The sequence below is a fragment of the Bos javanicus genome, chromosome 19 (genome assembly GCF_032452875.1).
Source record: "Bos javanicus breed banteng chromosome 19, ARS-OSU_banteng_1.0, whole genome shotgun sequence".
NCBI classification, from domain to species: domain Eukaryota; kingdom Metazoa; phylum Chordata; class Mammalia; order Artiodactyla; family Bovidae; genus Bos; species Bos javanicus.
Window position 1 is genome coordinate 23,649,410 of NC_083886.1, and position 19,398 is coordinate 23,668,807.

Consider the following 19,398-nt stretch of genomic DNA (forward strand, 5'->3'; position numbering starts at 1 on the left):
GGTAGGGTGGGAGCGACGTCACCCAAGGAAGCAGAGCTGGCAGGGTGCCCGATGACAGGGTGAGTCCTGGGGACCTTTGTCAGGCAGTAGCTTCCCCAGGGCTCTTCTCTCATCTCCTGCGTCCTCTCCAGCCTTGCCTCGTGCATAATCAGCCCGCAGAGAGCTTCCCTCGGGTTTCAGACAGGCCTTTGAGGCTCCCTGTCTCCGTCCTTCATCCTCCAAGTGCGGTGTGACAGGTGGAGGAAATGTTGATGTCTCGGCTCACCTTATCTTGCTTCTATTATCATGTTTCCCGTATCATAGTAACAGAGCAGATGTCAGGGCCTGTTGCTAAGGGTTCCCTGGAATATTAATACCTGGGTGTAGAACTGCAGGCTCTTAGGCAGTGTCTTTGAGGCCTCGGGAAGCAGCGGTTGGGTGGCAAGTATTCTTTTATATTCATCCCTGCTTTTTCTTTCCCCTCCTCAAGCCCTCATCTCCTCCCCCGACCCCCCGATCCAGGCCCAGCTAGTTGTCTACATGACAGACTCAGCAGCAGCCGTGAATAGGCAGCCACCCTCCCCTCCCGCACCCAGGGCAGGCATGACTGAAGGATCACGGCAGGAGGCTGAACGCAGGCTCCCGATCCTTCCCCTGGCAGCTGTCCAGGCACCAGCTCAGATTTGGCCCTGGGGTGACCCCCTCCCCCTCTTCCAGCCCTGCACAGGCTACCTGAGAAGGCTCCGGGCCCTCCCCCGGCCCACCCTCTGGGACATGGGAGAGGGCAGAATGGGTTTTATTTGCTTCTTAATGCCCCCTGTCTTGCCTCTCTCATCTGGCCCTTTGACCTTTCCGCTGCTCACAGTTTGCAAGTCCAGCTCCAAACAGCTCTGGGAGGTTGGGCTCCTCAGGATATTGAGGTCCAGGCTGGGATTTTGTTTACCAAATGCCATTTGTGTCAGTTATCTATTGCCATGGTAATGCTACATAACATCCATCCCCTAAAAGAATAGTTTACTACTTAAAAAAAAAAATGTTTATTTATTTGGCTGCACAAGGTCTTAGTTGCAGCACTCAGGAGCTTCGATCTTCATTGTGACATTTGAGATCCTTAACTGTGGCACGTAGGATCTAGGTTTCCCTGACCAGAGATCGAACTCGGGCCACCTGCCTCGGGAGCACAGTGTCTTAGCCACTGGACCATCAGGGAAATTCCTACAACGTTTCTTTATTACTTCCAAGTCTACGGGTTGTCTGCTGCTCTTGGCTGGGCCTCACGTCTCCTTTCTCGTGGTTCAGCTGCCCCCAGAAGTCCCCTGCATCTGCACTTCTGTTCTCTCTCAGTGGCTGTCTGGACCCGGCATCCTGCCGTTGCTGGTGACTCGTGTTTGCCTTTAGACATGGTGCCCCCGCCTAGACCCTGCGGCTGCTTTCCAGCTGTCTCACCCCTCCTATCTCTTTCCCGTTCTTTTCCCCATATCATGTCTGTTCCTCCCATGAGATCGGACCCTACAGCTCCTTGAAAGCTTATCCATTCACTTCCCAGCCTGGGGTGTCAGACAGGGCTCAGTTGTATTAGCGAAAGTTTCTCTGAAATAAACCAAGGAAGCAGAAACGCCAGGGTCTGAAGGTGGGAGAGAGCACCCCGCCAGGAGAAGCCATGGGCGATGAGGAGCTGTTCTGAAGTTTCTTTTGTTTCTGTGGCCCCTGGGTGGGGTGGAGCCCTGGTGGGCGTGTGTGATGCTTCCCGAGGGGCAGGTGGTTTTGCCCTCCGGTGTCTTTTTCAGAATCCGGTGCATCTCAGAGACAGCTGCAGGCTGGAAAGGTTTTCAGCGCTGTGTTAAAGAGGTTGTAAGATTTGGAAGGCTGGGTCAAAGAGCAGCGTTTTCCTGGGTTAGTAATGATGTGGGCTGTTCTCTGGACTTAGAGGTGTGCGTTTTCATTTCATCCTCGCTGTGTGCCTGTGTGGAGGCGGAGACCCTGGCTCTTTGTAGAAAGAATCCAGCTAGCAAATTGTGCCCGGATCACAGGGCTCGCAGGCTGGTGCTGCTTCACCAGATTCTAAGCCCACAAAGTCCATTAAGAGGGAGAAGCGGCCTTTTAAGTGACCCTGAATGTTTGCAGAGAAGAGGTTTTTGTTTTTAGTGATTGTACTATACACATTATTCTTTTTCTTTTTTTTTTTTTTTTGATGTGGACCATTTTTAAAGTCTGTATTGAACTTGCTACAATATTGCTTTTGCCTCATGATTTTTGGTCCTTTGGCCATGAGACCTGCAGGATCCCGTCTCCTCAACCAGGGATTGAACCCATACGCCCCCAAATCGGAAGTTGAAATCTCAACCACTGGAGCCCCAGGGAAGTCCCTGTACACATGATTAAAAGCAGTTTATTGGAGATTTGCAGATTCTTCCATCTCTGAGTTCTGAGCTTGAAAATACAAAATCCACATAAGACCATCAGGGCACGACTGCTTGCAGCAGAATTTTTTTGTGTGAATGACTCTGGTGATGCGCTTTGGTGATACGTTTCAAAAAAAATGTACACATCTGTTCCCCTTGGGGAATTTATCCTAAGAAAATAATCAGAAATGGACACAAAGATTTATCTCCCAGGATATCCATTTAGGGCTGAACACAATAGGACAAAACTGGGAACAATCCATGTGCCTCCCCCAACAGGAAAACAGGAAAAATAAATCCAGAATACTAAGTTACCATTAAGAATCATGTTTCTGAGGACTTTTAATAATGTGAGAAAGCACAGTGTGATAAGAAAGCAAACAGCATAGGTAGTAAGAACCCAGTTTTATTTAAAAATCCATGCACAGCTGTCTAGGAAGACATGGGACGATCTTACGTGAAGATGGTAAGTCTTCATCTAGGGGTGGGTGATGAGTGTGTTTAGGGTACGTGTTCTACGGTGCCCAGGAGAGACCACGGGAGCTCGCAGCTTTTAAAAATTAATTTATTTTTGGCTATGCTGGGTCTTCATTGCAAGGCATGCACTCCCACCCTCCTCCTCCTCCTCCTCCTCCTCCTCGGGGCCCCTGCTGGAGGGGCAGCGAGCCCAGGAGTGTATGGATGATGGCGAGCACACAGCTTGGCAGAAGAGCCGCCGGGTCAAGGGGGTGCAGGAAGCCGGGGGACATGGGCTGGCTGGTGGGCAGGGAGCTGGCAGCAGGCTCAGGATGCTTAGATTCGGAGAACCTAAGCTGACTCTGTTGGCAGTTTCCTAAGCTGTGTTTCCACGCTCTGCCCTCCTCTCCCACTACCTGTGCTGAGATTGTTCCATGTGGGCCAGGGACAGCTATGCCTTCCGAGGTGCCAGCACAGCCCAGGGCGGGCCCCGCAGTCCCCGGACAGGGCCTCAGCTCTCACTCGAAGCCACTGCTGTGGACATGCTCAGCCACGAACTTACCACCAGCCAGTGCCCACGGCCCCAGGCTCTGGGAGGGACATCCCGCATCTCCCTGGACCTCTCTGTAGTGTTTGGCTCAGTGGGCTCATCTTCCTCAAAGCTCCAGGAGCAGGAAGGATGGGGGACCCAGAACGCCTCCTCCTTCCTGCCCTAAGAACCAGGCTGGGGTGAGGGCCCAGATCCCCCCACCAGATTGAAGCAGTGACCAATCTCCCACCTCAGGACCCTTCTCCAGTCCCCTCCCTGCCCCTTGGCAGGTAAGAATGCACTGGACCACCCAGAGTGGTCCCTCCAGCCTGTCGGTCTCCGCTCCCCCTGGGGAAAAGGTGGGGAAACTGAGACCTGGTGAGAAATAACTGATTATTCCTGGTCTTGCAGTAAGTTTGCATAAAAGTCAGACTTTCTCAGGTCTTTTCTCTCCAAGTTGGGTCATCCTCACTGCCACCAAACCCTTCCCTTTATACTTACTGCACAAGGTGACTTGAGGCAGAGAAGGTATATTAATTAAGGGTTAGCAGACCCACATGGGTGTGACCTATCCTCAGTCTCTCGGCCTGGTTCTTTTCTCTTTTGCCAAACAGAAAAATAATGATTAGATTGAGAAAGAATAAAACAGTAGCCTGTGGGTGGTTGCAGAGTTATTTTGGCTCAAGTTAAAAAAAAAGCAAAGCAAAGAAAAGGAAAGGAATTAGATGTCAGATGGGTCAGTTGTTGTTCAGTCGCTCAGTCGTGTCCAACTCTTTGCACCCCCATTGACTGCAGCGCGCCAGGCGTCCCTGTCCTTCACCGTCTCGGAGCTTGCTCAAACTCAAGTCCATTGAGTCCGTGATGCCATCCAACTGTCTCGCCCTCTGTTGTCCCCTTACCCTCCTGCCTTCAATCTTTCCCAGCATCAGGGTCTTTTCTAAAGAGTCAGCTCTTCTCATCAGGTGGCAAAGTATTGGAGTTTTCGCTTGAGCATCAGTCCTTCCAATGAATATTCAGGACTGATTTCCTTTAGGATTGACTGGTTTGAACTCCTTGCAGTCCAAGGGACTCTCAAGAGTCTTCTCCAACACCACAGCTCAAAAGCATCAATTCTTCGGCACTTAGCCTTCTTTATGGTCCAGCTCTCTCATCAGTACGTGACTACTGGAAAAACCACAGCTTTGACTAGACGGACCTTTGTCGGCAAAGTAATGTCTCTGCTTTTTAATATGCTGTCTAGGTTGGTCATAGCTTTTCTTTGGACAGAGAGATGTTAGTTTGGGGGTTCTCTTGCCAGTGATCCTCAAACTCTAGCGCCCTAGGAAATGACCCAAAGGGGACAAAAGAGGTTTATTCCCTAGAGGCTTATTTGGAGGTGATGTGTTTGGGGCTGTGAGGAGCTGCTGTCTTCTGGAAGTCCTCACCTGTCCCGCCATAAAGAAGGTGGCATTTCGAGCATGAGAACACAGGATCCCTTCTTTCTTCCCGCCTCCTCCCCGCTCCTCAGCTCCACTCCCTTTTGATTCAGAAGCATCTGCAGAAGATGGAATAAGTCCCACCCAAGGTTCTCTGACTTGTTCCTCCCTCTGGGATCACCACTGTTGCGTCCCTGCTTTCGTGGGGGTGCCTGGCAGAGCAGAGGGGCCACCTCCATACTCTCTGTACCTAGCTGCAGCAGTGGGCAGGAAGCCTCAGAGCCCGGCTGTCTAGTCCTGAAAGCAGTGGCCTGGGACGTGTGGTGCCCCCTGCAGGCTTTGGCAAGAATGGCAATGCCTGTGAGGTGATTGTAGCAATGTAGTCGTTCAGTCCGGTCTGAACTGCAGCCCACCAGGCTCCCCTGTCCATGGGATTCTCCAGGCACAAATATTGGAGTGGGTACCCATTCCCTTCTCCAGAGGATCTTCCTGACCCAGGGATCAAACCCGGGTAGCCTGCATTGTAGGCAGAATCTGTGAGGAGATGGACTGCCAGCTAGCCACAGGATCAGCCTGTCCCCATCAGGGAGACCTCATCACTTCATTTCTTGACACTCCCAGAATATTTTTAAAAAATAATAATAAGGAAACAGGGCTACTGAGTTACAGTATGTTTTCTAATGTTTACTTGGAACAGAGTAAGGCGTTTCACACCCATGCAGCAGTGTGACTGCGCTATTCACAAGATAACAGAACTTTAAAACAACAACAACAAAACAAGCCATAGCTAGAAGTGGGGCTGGTTTAAAGTTGTTTAATGAGCATGTCGTTTTTGACCCCGCCTGTGTTTTTCTGGACTGGATGTGAGCCTCATTTGGGAGAAGGTCAAGACTTTAAATGGGAGGTGGTACCGACAGCCCTCCCAGCACTGGATCCAGCCTGGGGTCTCCCCAGGGAGCTCCCCGAATAGCTCTTCAGGGTCTCTCTCTCAAGATGGCTGGCAATGGGGAGTGGGTGCCTGGATCACCTCGGATAGAGAGACCTCTGTGGTCAAGGTTGTGGGCTTGGTCTCTGTTGGGGTCAGTTAGCAGCAGTCTGCATGCCGCCCCCTGCTGGTCATCACAGAAATGGGTGACATTGGTCTGGAACAACAGCTCTCAAACCACAGTCCAGTGATTTCTGGGGGGTTCCCAGTGCCTTTCAGGGGGTCCACAAGGTCAAAAATATTTTCTTCTTCATCATCATCACAATATACTTGGTCAAATTCTCTCAAATATACAGATGAAAAGTTCATTGACCTGATTTCAAATACCACATTGAAACTAATCTTTAAAGTTAACTGTCATCTGTTGAGTTTGGGTGCAGAATGAAAGAAGAACGTCCACAATTATCTAGGAAGGCTATTAAAACACTCCACCCTGTTCCAACTATAGGACGTATCCATGAGAGTCTGGATGTCCTTCATGTACTTTAACAAAACTACATACCACAAAACGTTGATTGAAATGTCAGACATGAAACTGTCCGTTGTTAAGCCAAACATTACATAGATTTGTTAAAATGCAAAACAATCCCGTTATTCTCACTAATTGCTTTTGTTTTGAAAATACAGCTTTTAAATATGTGAGCATCTCATGGGTTTATTATTTTTTGATGACTTAACAGTTTAAATTTTCTCAGTGTTCATTTCTAATCTGGTAAATAGCAATAGATATAGCCCATATCATTTGGAGTTCCCAAGAATTTTTTTTATAAGTTTAGTGAGATGTAGTTCACATACCATAAATTTCAGACATTTAAAGCGTACAAGATAGTGGTTTTAGTGAATTCACAAATCTGTGCAAGCATCCTGTATGCGTGCTAAGTCACTTCAGTCACGTCTGACTCTTTGTGACCCCATGGACTGTAGCTCACCAGGCTCCTCTGTCCATGGGATTCTCCAGGCAAGTATACTGGAGTGGGTTCCCATACCCTCCTCCAGGGGATCTTCCCAACCTAGGGATGGAACCTGTTAATGTCTCCTGCGTTGGCAGGCAAGTTCTTAACCCCTAGAGCCACCTGGGGAGCCCATACAACCATCACTGCTGTCTTATTCCAGAAAATTTCCATCATCTGGAAAAAGACCCTGAGCCCATTCGCAGTCACTCCCATTGCTCCCTCCCCGCCACCCCAGCCCCTGGCAACCACTAATCTACCTTCTGTCTCTGTGGATTGGCCTGTTCTGGACATTTCATAAGTAGAACCATACGATATGTGGTCTTTTGTAACTGGCTTCTTTCACTGAGCATGTTTTCAAGGCTCATCCGTGTTGTTCTGCAGTCCCTTTTATGGCCAAACACCATTCTGTTATACAGATATGCCACATTTTATCCATTCGTCAACTGATGGACATTTGAATTGTTTCTACTTTTTGGCAATTATGAATAGGGCTGCTGTGAATATTTGTGTAAAAGTTTGTGTATGGACATACGTTTTCAGCCGTCTTGGGTTTATACCTCAAAGCCCTTTCTGGGTCATATGGTAATAACTGTATGTAACACTTAAAGAACTGCCGGACTAATTTTCAAGAGTGTAAAGGAGTCCTGTGTTTGAGAACCACTGGTCTGGAGGGAACGAGACCAGGGGAGTGTGGATAACTCAGTAGTGCCCCTCATCTTTGCTCTAGAATTAGGATTCCCTCAAACTCAGCTTTCTCTCTCTCATTCCCTCTTTACTATCTCCCCAACGCATACCCTTTTTTAAAAAATTATTTATTTATTTGGCTAAGCCGGGTCTTAGGTGGGGCACGTGGGATCTTCAGTCTTCCTTTTGGCGTGTGAAATCTTTAGTGGAGGCATGTAGGACCAGGGATTGAACCCGGGCCCCCTGCATTGGGAGCACAGAGTTTCAGCCACTGAACCACCAGGGAAGTCCCCCCACAACACGTATCGTTGGTGGTAAGGAGAAAGCCAGCTCGGCTCAGCTGCTCAAGTGAAACCACCAGCAAGTTCTGGAGCAGGGCCCCCTTCCTTCAGGATTTCTGAGGGGGCCCTGCTCACTGTGGTCCCAGGGCAGTAAAGTGGGGTTGGTACCTGGAGGGCGCAAATGCCCTCGGGGCTTGCCTGCCAGGTTGAAAACTTCGGACGTGTGCCTCTTCTTTCCTTTCTGATTCTGTCCCTTTAATGTCCTGTCAGTCAAGTCCAACCTTATCGCTTAGCTGCATGAGCCACCTAGCTACCCCTCCCAGAATCAGGAGTCTCTGAAAGAGGAAGCTTGAGGGACTAGCACTTAGCTGGAGGGGTGATTCTGCTGGTGAGGGTCCAAACATCACTGGAGATGGCATAGGGGCGGCGGCGGAGGGGGATAGGTTGGCAGTACCGGTGTTTGGTGTCTGAGGGACCCCGCCTACCACGCGCACCCCAGCCAATGACATGCTCTTTCTTTTTCCCTCTTTCTCATCTCAGATGTGACTCCCCACCCTGGCTGGCTGCTCCAAACCATGGCCGACACCATCTTCGGCAGTGGCTGTGATCAGTGGGTTTGCCCCAATGACCGGCAGCTTGCCCTGCGAGCCAAGTAAGTACTTCTCAGGCTTGGCCAGGCCCTCTCTTCCCTCCTCTTCCCAACTCCCCTCCTTTCTTTGACAAAATTCAATGCCAGGGCTTCACAAGGAGCAATTTGAAGGCAAGTGCCTGTCTTAGCGCAACAGTAAAGAATCTGCCTGCAGTGCAGGAGACACAGGTTCAATCCCTGGGTCAGGAAGATCCCCTGCAGAAGGAAATGGCAACCCACTCCAGTACTCTTGCCTGGGAAATCCTATGGACAGAGAAGCCTGGCAGGCTACAGTCCAGGGATTGCGAAGAGTCAGACATGACTGAGCAGCTAAACAACAAACAAAAAAATGCCTGTCTGATGCACACCACACTCCTGGCCTTGAGCTGGGCACCTAACAGCCATTCACTCATTCCTTCAAATGGAATGGATTCCCATTTCTCAGATGAGGACATGAGACTGAGGTCCTCACTGGCATCGCCCAGCTTGTGAGTGGCGGGGCTCCCCTGGGTCCATCTGACTCTCATGCCTGTGTTCTTTGGACCACAGTAGACTTCAGGGAGCCAGACCATTTCCTTTGCCTTCTCTGTGAAGAATAGAAATCCCCTGTCACTGAGCTTCAGACCCTGAGTCCAAGGCAGCAGGGAGCCTTTGATCTCTGGATGCCCACTTCATAGTTGAGCGCCTGGCCCCAGCAGACAAGACAGACCAAAGAAAGGCTTGTCAAATTTATGAAGAGCTGCCCCCTGGACTGAAGCACACAGCCAGCCTCGAAGCATCCCAGCTCTCAGCCGTGCCCAGGTCAGGGTTTCTCTGCCTGTGGTTTGCCCCGTTTTCCTGTTACCTCTCAACCTGGTGACCCACTTGGCTGCACTTAAATCAGCCCGTCTCCACCCACTGTCCCCACTGCCCCATGGCTGGAGACCAGGGGCCCCCAGATGCCTCTTCAGCCTTCCAGTCTCCTCCTGTCCCTCCAGGGGAGTCGGGGGTCCCAGGGATCAGATAAACCCAAGAGTGCCGCTCCATCTGTTAAATCCATGCCGAATACAGGAGCCTGCATTTCCCCAGCTGGGACCAAGTTCAAGACATTTGCAATTAGATATTGTAAGCCTGCAGGGGACAGAGCTGAAACATCAAAGGATAGAAAAATTAATCCAGAATGCCCAAGACGAGTGGAGTCCTGTGTGATTTGCAGGACTCTTTGCACCACAGTTAATTCGTCCCTCTCACCAGGGTGGCTCAGCTCTTTTAGCCCCCACGTGGCCCCTGCGGTGGAGAGACCAGGGATGAAACCATCCTCTCTCCCTCTCTCCTCTGACACCTGGTGAGATGACGTGTCTTCCACGGCTGGATGTGAGGAGCTGGGGAAGAGCTGCGCTCTTGTAGGAGGGGCTGGCATGACCCCTGGTGATCCTGCCAGCCTCCCCTTCAGTTCTCCCTGACCTTGTCTTGCACTTAGCAGCAGCCAGAAGCTGTCATGGCACCTTTTAGAAGAGCAGATGCTTTTATCTCTCTCCAGGGTGTGCTGCCTTGTAGTGCCAGGCTCCTTGTGATGCTGGGCTCCTTAAAGGATAGTGTTACAAGCCCCCGCAGCCAGGTACTGTGCCTCTGGGAGGCTGGGGGAAGTTATCTTCTTTGGCTCCAGCTTAGAATCTGTTCTCCCATCTTCCAGCTGCCAGCACACATTTTCTAAACCCCTGTTATGTGCCAGGACTATTGGACTGCAGTGAACAAGACCAATACAGTCCCTTGTCTTCAGGCACTGATGGGAGCAGGGAGCGTGATACACACGGTCACTCGTGTGCAGCTGCTTTGCCGGTAGAAACAGGCAAAGTGGGGTGCTAATAATCTAGGGTTTGGGTGAGGTCTCCCTGAGAGTGTGATGCTTATGTTGAATCCTGGAGGAGGGGTAAATACTAGCTGAAAATATGGGGAAGCGCATCTAGGCAGCAGGAGCAGCCAGTGCAAAGGTCCTGGGGTAGAAGGGACATAGCCTGCAGAGACCTGGCAGGAGGTCAGGGTGGCTTGAATGCAGAGTGAGGGGCTGAATGGCATGCAAGGAAGATGGGGAGGTGGGCAGGGGCCAGATGGGGCAGGGTGCAGCCCTCAGGACTCCCATTCTAAGGGGGAAACAGAAGAACCTACCTTGCCTCATAATAATGTTTAAGCCTCATGGTGGAGCTATGCCCAGGCCTTAGGGAACTCCGAGCATGGGCTCTCCTTAACCCATTTTGGAGGGATCAAGGAAAAGCCTCCTATAAAGTCCATGTCTAAAAGATGTCCTATAAAAGAAAGGGAGTGAACCAGTGGAAATGAGGCTTAGGGAGAGGGCAGGCACCCCAGGAGGAGGGTACAGCTTGAGCAAAGGCCTGGAGACAGTGCACAGCCTGGAACACAAGGGAGGCAGGAGCAGCTGTTGGTGCTGTGCCCTGTGCGAGGCCCCACAGTCAGGGGACACGCTGCTAGGCGCTGGGCGCCGCCAAAGGTCCTTCCTCGGGGTTTGCAGCTCCGTGTACGTCTGGCAGCCCTGAGTCAGCCTCCTTTGTTTATGGGGAGGGGTCGGTCCCCTGGGGCAGCCTGGCATGGCCCTCGGCAGCTACCAGATGTGAGCTCCCCAGGCCAGGAAGCCTTCTGACCTTGGACTTGCCTTTGCAAAGGCATCTAACTGCATCCTGCCGCTTCCCTCCTCTGAGAGATGGGGAGGCCTGCCTTGCAGGATGCCAGGAGTCCGGTGGGGAGACGGTCTGCAGAGCCCTGGGCTGGGCCTCACCGTCGCTCCCCCTGTGCTGCTGTGACCCTCTTGCCCTGAATCTCTCTAGTTTTCAAAATGCTCCATGAATCTCCTTTTATCCTCAGCATCTTTTTTTTTTATCTATATGTAATTTTATTTATCTATTTTTATTTTTGGCTGTGTGGTCTTGGTTGCTGTGTGGGCTTTTCTCTAGTTTTGGCGAGGAGGGGCCACTCTCTAGTTGTCTTGTCCAGGCTTTTTCGTTGCAGTGGCTTTTCTTGTTGCAGAGGACAGGCTCTCAAGCACGCGGGCTTCAGGAATTGTGGCTCCCGGGCTCTAGAGCACAGGCTCAGTAGTTGTGGCGCACGGGCTTAGTTGCTCCACGGCATGTGGGATCTTCCCAGAGCCAGGGTGGAACCCATGTCTCCTGCATTCACAGGCAGATTCTTTACCACTGAGCCACCAGGGAAGCCATCAGTGTTTGTAACCCAATCGATGATCTTTCCTGTCCGTCTTGCTTTCTTCCAAGACTCAGATCCAGGTGCTCAGTCTTCTTTTGATTGTCTTCCCTCGAAACCTCTGGTGCTGTGGCCTTTTGTACATTCCATGCCCTGCCCCCACCAGATGCTAAGGGTGTGCTGCCGTCTGCGTGGGGCCCAGGAGCTGGTGGGTGGCTGAGACAGCGTTTGGAGACTGGCATGCGCCCGACACACAGACTGTGCTCAGGGGGCCTTGGTGGGTGTGGTGGGGGTGCCAGCTTGCACTGGGGCTGGACTCGTGTGCTGTGCTCTCTCCAGGCTGCACACCGGCTGGTCTGTGCACACCTACCAGACAGAGAAGCAGAGGAAGAGCCAGAGCCTCAGCCCGGCCGAGGTGGAGGCCATCCTGCAGGTCATCCAGAGGGCCGAGCGCCTCGACATCCTGGAGCAGCAGAGGGTCGGGTAAGGGCTGCTCCCGAGAGCGGGCAGAAGTGGGGCCTGGAGAGGGAGGCAGGGCAGTCAGTGCCAGATCAGCGGGCTGGGAATCTGGCACCCTGGGTCCTCGTGCCGGCTTGTCACTGGGAGAGAGTCAACTCAGCCTGAACACCCTGGGACTGGAGTAGATTCATAACCCAGCCTGTCTGAGCCCCAGTATATCCCTCTATAAGATGGGGAGAGCAGCCTGGGCCCCAGGCTATGGGGAAGATGAGTGAGTACAGCAAGACACACTAGGGTCTGTTCAGCTCTGTGCACAGGAGGGTCACTGTGGTTCAGCCAGGGCAAGGATTTAGCAGAGGCTGAACTGTGGGTTCTCCCATCAGAGACCATTAGGAGCCGCTCTCCAGCTTATCTAAGCTCTCTTGGCCTCCGGCATCTGGCGCCAACTCCTACACAGTCTTCAGTTTTTGTTGTGTCTTTTTATTTGTTTAATTGCAAAAGCAATTCATATTTCCTAGACAGTCTGAAAAACACAGGCCACGCAGGCAGGAAGACATAAATGCAGGACACTGACGGGAATTGATTTGATTCTGGTCTCCTTGTTCTTTTTCTGTTTATCTTCTATGAAATATACGATCATTTTGAAAAATCAGACATTGTAGAAATGCAGAGTTCTAGAAAGTGAAAGCGCCAGCACAAAGACCGCTGCTGTCTAGCTTATCGTGTGCGCCTCGCTTAATACAGACGTATTACTACTGTTTCATTCCAGGGAGGGTTTGTAGCAGATGTCTAGTGCTCTTTTCCGCCTCTACCCCTGGCTGGGGCCCCACCGCCTCTCAGACCTAGCCCGAGGGTCCTGCAAGGCTCGGAATGCCTCAGAGGTGCGGGTGCTGATGACTGACAGGCCAGCGCCACATCCTTCGGGCTCCCCCAGGAAGGCGTGCAGGGGGTCGGTGGGGGGTGTTCCCTGTGGGCTCCCCGAAGCTGTGAGAAGCGTTTGCACCCCACCCGCTGACCCCCATCCATCTGGGCTGTCTTCCCCCTGCTGCTCACGTTGTCTGGCTGTGTTGTAAGCACTGGGTTTGGCTGAGGCAAGAATGACCCAGGAGGCAGGAAATCGTCTCAGAGAGAGGAAGGGTGTCCTGTGTGGTTGCACTGATGGGAGGGCCCCTGAGAACAAGCAGTCAGGCCAGGGTTGAAGCTGAGTTTATTCCCAGGACCCTGGAGGTCCCTGGAGGAGGGACGGTGACCACTGTGGAAGTCAGGAGTGTCTGCTGACTTCTGAGGGCAGAAGCAGCCTCAGTGCCCAGGCTGCCCTCCCTTGGCCCCCAGGCAGGGCCTGATCACCCAGGGGAGACAGTGGAGTTGCCATGAGATGGGGGGCCTGGGTGTGGCCTCAGCTCTACCTCTGAGGAGCTGTGCCATTCCTGGCAAGTGACGTCATACCTCGGAGCCTCAGTCTTCTCATCTTTAAAATGGGGGGAGGGGGACGGCGTCCTCCTTGCGGGGGGATTGTGAGGGTCACAGGAGACAGTGTACCCACACACTATCCTCCATGTATTTAGGAATTTTCACTGAGGGAATTCCCTGGTGGCCCCTGGTTAAGACTCTGAGCTTCCACTGCAGGGGGCCCGGGTTCGATCCCTGGTTGGGGAACAAAGATCCTGCAAGGAGCAACCAAAAAAATAATAATAAATTTTGCTGAGAATCCACTGGAGACTGGAGACACAGCGGCCAATGGAAAAGAAGTGGCCGTGTATTGTGGGCGTGACAGTGTTGTGTGACAGGTTGTCACAAAACAGGGGTCACAGTGGGCCGAGGGGCTGTGTAATCTGGCCCCTCCCGGCCCCCTCCTGCCTCCTTTGTCCCAGGCAGTATAGTGGCCCCCAGCCCCCAGGCTCCTTGCAGCTCCAGTGCTCCGGGGCCTTGCTCTTGTACTTGTTGCCCCTCCACCAGCTCTTCACACATTTGGTCCTTGTCATCCTTCCCCTCTCAGTTCAGATGTCCTCAGAGAGGCCTTCACTAGCCACCATCCAACATGTCCTGCCCCCTCCCAGCCCCGCTTATTTTACTCCATAACCCCTCCCCCTCTCTGAAGTCACTGTGCTTGTTGTTTATATTTTCTTATTTATTTGGCTGAGCCAGGTCTTAGCTGCGGCACTCGGGATCTTTAGTTGCAGCACGTAGGCTCTAGTTTCCTGACCAGGGTTCGAACCCAGGCCCCCTGAATGGGGAGTGAGAAGTCTTAGCCAGTGGACTGCCAGGGAGGTCCATCACTTTGCTTGTTTATAGACTTTCTCTCATTATTAAACGTAAATTCCATGAGAACAGAGACTGTGTCCCTCTCTGTCTTCTTTGCTACAATATTCCTAGTGTCTGGCATGCTACAGGCACCCAGTTCACAGTGGGTGAGTGAATGAATGATTAGGAATTAGCCAGGGGAAGGAGTGGGCAGGGAAGACGCCGAAGGTGAGGGAATGGCCCCTGGGATGTGGTATGGTGCGGGGGCCCCGGGGCTGCCGGAAAGGCGGCAGTCAGGTTGGAGACGAGGCCCACACCATCTCACCCTGTGTCCTGTGCTGCAGGCGGCTGGTGGAGCGGCTGGAGACCATGAGGCGCAACGTGATGGGGAACGGCCTCTCCCAGTGTCTGCTCTGCGGGGAGGTGCTGGGCTTTCTCGGCAGCTCCTCCGTGTTCTGCAAAGACTGCAGGAAGGTAAGGCCCTGCTCGGGCTTCCCAGCCAGGACCAGCCCTGGCACTTCGTGGCTCTGCATCCTGACTCCCAGGAGAGTGTACATGTGTTTGTGCATACATGTGTGGGGCCTCCCTGGTGGCTCAGCAGTAAAGAACCCGCCTGCCCATGCGGGAGACGCGGGTGCGATCCCTGGGTTAGGAAGTTCCCCTAGAGAAGGAAATGGCCACTCACTCCAGTATTCTTGCCTGGGAAGTCCCGTGGACAGGGGAGCCTGGTGGGCTACAGTCCTTGGGGTCACAGAGAGTCAGATATGACTTAGTGACTAAACGATACATGTGTGCACACATGATATCCTATGCTTCATGACAAGAAGGATTGGGGCTGGAAGGTCACATGGCTAGGCTTCTAGTGCCAGCTCTGGGGAGTGGACCTCTGGGTCTCACAGGACTATGTATGAATTCAGCTCTTCTGGTAGCTCTGTGACTCCAGAAAGCTTATTTACTATGTTGAGCCTCACTGATAAAATAGGGACAATGATAATGTATACCTTAGAGAGTTGTGAGGATTAGATAGTATATGCAAAGCTCTTAAAACCTTGTTTGGCACGTCAGTACTCAGTAAATGTTATTGGTTGTTTTAAATAAATGCAATTTTTTCTCTTGATCCCTGGCAACTCAAATGAGTAGCAAGGCCAAATGGATTTTCTCCTTTTCTTGTACTCCACTGATCATTCTAAATTATGCCATTTATAAAATTGTTTCATATTGAGTCCAAGACTTTTTGAAATAACTTTATAAAAATTGTATGTATTTATTTTTAGCTGTGCCAGGTCTTCGTTGCTATGCGGGCTTCCTTTTGCGAGCTTCCTTTAGTTGCGCCGAGCAGGGGCTGCTCTCCAGCGGTGGCTTCTCCTTGTGGTGGCTTCTCTTGTTGCCGAGCACGGGCTCTAGGGCCCTGGAGCTTCCATAGTTGTGGCTCGTGGGCTCAGCAGTTGCTGCTCCCGGGCTCCAGAGCACAGGCTCAGAGGTAGTGGTGTATGGCTTTGGTTGTTCCGTAACATGTGGGATCTTCCCAACCAGGGATAGAACAAGTGTCTCCTGCATTGGCAGGCAGATTCTTTACCACTGAGCCACCAGGGAAGCACCTTAACATAACTTTTTGTTTTTCCTGGCACTTCTAAATGCCTTTCTTTTCTTATTGACCAAAGAATAATGTGCCTTCTAGTCCTCAAGGTTTCTTAGCATCTGAATTTTATTCTCTATTGCATGAAGCCTCCTTTTTTTTTCTTCCCTGCCAGAATCTCTTCTAGACTCTTATTCCTACTCTAGCCTTTAGTCGTTATTGCACAGTTGTCATCATGGGACCTCGCTTTACTGCCCTCCTAGGTTAGAAGCACTGGTCCCAAGATACCACGTCTTTTTTGTGTGTTTGTTTTTCACTCTGGTTTTACTAGAACCCATCTTCAAGTAACTTCCATGTGCTAGACATTATTTTAAGCCTGGAGTTATTTTGGTAAACAAGACAGACAAAGAACCTTCTCTCTTGAGAGTACGTGGGTGAGGGAACCAAAAACCAGTCATGATCAAATAGATACGAAGATTCCAGGAAGAAATAAGTTCTGGGAAGAAGTAACGGGGGAAAGAAGATTGGGGGTGCAGCAGGGCATTAATAATTGAAAGGACTGTAAAATATGGGAACATCAAAGAAGTAAACACGGACTTGGCAACACAGAGGCCATTGGCAATCTTGACAAGGGCATTTTCAGTGATGTTCAAAAGCTGGATGAGAGAACCAAGGTGCAAAGAAGTTAATGTACCAAATGAACGGGTGGGAAAGCCAGAATTTCAGCTAAACCACTTTTCCCCTGTTCTGTCACGTGTGGTGAGCTGGGCTGAGGAATGTGAATTAACTGGTGAGCGGTCTAAGAACAGTGGAGGAGCGGCAGGGGCCTGAGTGTCGGGAGGGGTGGGCGCGGCTATGCCGCTCCTCCAGAAGCCTCCACAGAGCTGGACCAGACAAATACCAACGAGGTGACGGACACAGGGACTCAGGAGTGTCTTGCTCCCAGCACCTGGGCAGGTTCTTATATGTGACTTCCACTTGTTTCCTTCTTCTGCCCCTCAACCCCACAATTGCTGTAAATGTCTAGGTTTGTGGGACCAGGAAGAGGGGGTCAGAGCCTTGTCTCCATCCCCTGGAAAAGTCTGGGACCTCTGCCCCAGAGGCCAGCCACTGAACCCGGTTGCTGATGGGTTAATTCCAGCTGCTCCCTGCAGAGCCATTTCCTTGGCAACAGCAGGGATCCCAGGGGAGGAACTCAGCGGATGAGGGGGTTGGGGAATGCTCTTTCAACGGGTACTGTCACCATCCCAATCCCAGGGTACCCAGAGCGCCGGGCTGGTCCAGAGGATGCTTCCAGTTGAAATTGTTCTTATTTTGCCACAGGCTGAGGACTTGGTCCTGGCTTGGGTGGTGACAGGAAGAGTCTGCTGAGTTTCTAGGGGGACTTGTTCTCGGATGACAGTAGGAGGAAAGGGTGGCAGCTGGAGCCACCGTTGAATGATGGGCATTTGGGGGATGATCTTTAACCATCCATGAGAAGACTGTGTCATTCATTCAGTCATTCACTTTCCCTTTATGCAAGTAGTAGAGGGCCTGCTGTGTGCAGGCCCTGTTTTAGGAGCTAGAAGTGCCGTGAGCAAGGTAAAGTCCTTGCTGTCGTGGAGCTTGTTTGCCAGGGGTGGGAGAAGACAGACAATAAACAGACAAATGTGATGTCAGGTAGATTGAGGACTCTGTAGTCAATTAAAACAGGTGATGCTGCAGAGCATGCCTGGGTGCCCCGGGAAAGCCTCCCTGTGAGCTCAGACCTTACCACGAGCTGGAGCCGGCCCCACGAAGACCCAGGTGGAAGGGTGTTGCAGGCAGGGGGATTGGCAAGCATGAAAGTCCTGAGGCAGAAACCAGCTGGGCATGTTCAGTGGACTCATGAGAGCTGGGCACAGCTGGTCACACAGAGCTTTGTAAGTCAAGAGTTGAGATTTGATTATAACTTTCATGGGATGCCAGTGGAGCGTTTTAAGCAAGGATGTAACATCTGTTTTTGTTGGTTTTTTTTTAAGAAAAAATATTTATTTTGTTTATTTGGCTACACTAGGTCTTAGCTGCCGCAGGCAGGATCTCGAGGTGTGGCATGTGTGATCTAGTTCGCCGACCAGGGATCGAACCTGAACCCCCTCCACTGGGAATGGGGAGTCTTAACCACGGGACCCCCAGGAAAGTCCCTGTTCGGCGTGTTTAAGAAACTCACCAGCTGCTGTCTGGTGAATGTGTTGCAGGGAGATGTGGAGTGAAAACAGGAGATGAGTTAGGTGTCACTGGCTGTCATTGGGAGATGCTGAGGTTGGGGACAAGGTAACATAGGGAGAGGGGCCACATGCTAAGAGAATCAGCCTCTTCAGTTTGTATTGTAAGCAAATAGGAAGGGATTAGAGGGGGTGATTAAGGGTCTTAGGAAGGAAAGAGGGTCCTAGACTGCAAGTGAGTCAGGGTGAGACGTCACTTGCCCTGCAGAGTGAGAGGTCACAGGTCTTCCGGGGCTGGCAGGAAGTGCTGCTCCCCAGCAGATGGACCTGAGTTATGGTCCCAGCTCGGCCACAGTGCAATGGCCTTGTAAAGTCACTTAACCTTTGTTTCTTCATCTATAAATGGGGTGATAGAACTACATCACCACTGAGCATGGGTGAGCATGAGATGTAGATGAGCTAATGCATGGGAAGTCCTTAATGTCAGGTCCACTGGAAACACTCAGTAAAGGGTCCCTGTTGTTGTGATCATCACTATTATTATTTTTAAATGTTTGTTTATTTGACTGTGCTGGGTCTCAGTTGCGGCATGTGGAAACGTTTTTAGCTGTGGCATGCAGTATCTTTATTTGCGGTTCTTGAACTCTTAGTTGCAGTATGTGCGATCTAGTTCCCCCATCAGGGATCGAACCCAGACCCCCTGCACTGGGACCACCAGGGAAGCTCTGTACCACTGTTACGATTAATTCACCTTGAGGCTAGCTGTTCAGACTGCCCAGCTGTTACTAAAAATGGAACTGACCTCGTATACCTTGGGAGAGGTTTAGTGATTTCCCATGGATCAGTCAGCCCAGGCTGCCCTAACAGAAGACCACAGACTGGGCGGCTTCAATGACAGAAACTGATTCCTCAGAGTCTAGAAGCTGGGAAGTCCAAGATCGATGTGCTGACCAGTTTGGTTTCTTGGAAGGACTCTCCTCCTCGCTTGCAGACGGCCGCCTTCTCACTGTGCCCACACGTGGTGGAGAGAGAGCTGCGGTCTCTCTCCTATTTCATATAAGGACACCAGTCCTATTGGATCAGGGCCCCACCCTTATGACCTTACATAACCTTAATCACCAACTAAAGACCCTGTCTCCAAACACAGTCACATTGGGCATTAGGGCTTCAGCATGAGAATTTTGATGGGACACAATTCAACCCATAGCAACCTATGTTTTCCTTTTTGAATTCATGTTTTCTTGAACTGAAAATTGGAATTCCCACAGTTAGTCCCATGTTTTTTGTAATTTATATAAAAACCTCTTCCTGAAAGCCTTTGTAGCTCTCCAGCATTGGAGGTCTTAAACAGGGAAAACAAACTCCCTGATTTTTGTGCAAGTTCCTCAGATGAACCTAACACTCAGTCACTTATTCAGCCTATTCTGGGCTAATTCTG

The 19,398-nt window shown here is 51.3% G+C and overlaps 1 protein-coding gene across 7 annotated transcripts in view; it reads left to right on the forward strand.

Moving 5' to 3' along the window:
- RPH3AL (rabphilin 3A like (without C2 domains)) overlaps positions 1-19,398 on the forward strand; it is a 154,746-nt gene that overhangs the window by 58,351 nt on the left and 76,997 nt on the right. For all 7 annotated transcript variants that reach the window (XM_061389547.1, XM_061389545.1, XM_061389548.1 and 4 more), the window contains 3 exons: positions 8,225-8,336; positions 11,841-11,984; positions 14,546-14,675. In XM_061389547.1, the coding sequence (XP_061245531.1) occupies positions 8,260-8,336; positions 11,841-11,984; positions 14,546-14,675 (351 nt within the window). In that variant the 5' untranslated portion in view covers positions 8,225-8,259. The remainder of the gene's footprint in view (positions 1-8,224; positions 8,337-11,840; positions 11,985-14,545; positions 14,676-19,398) is intronic.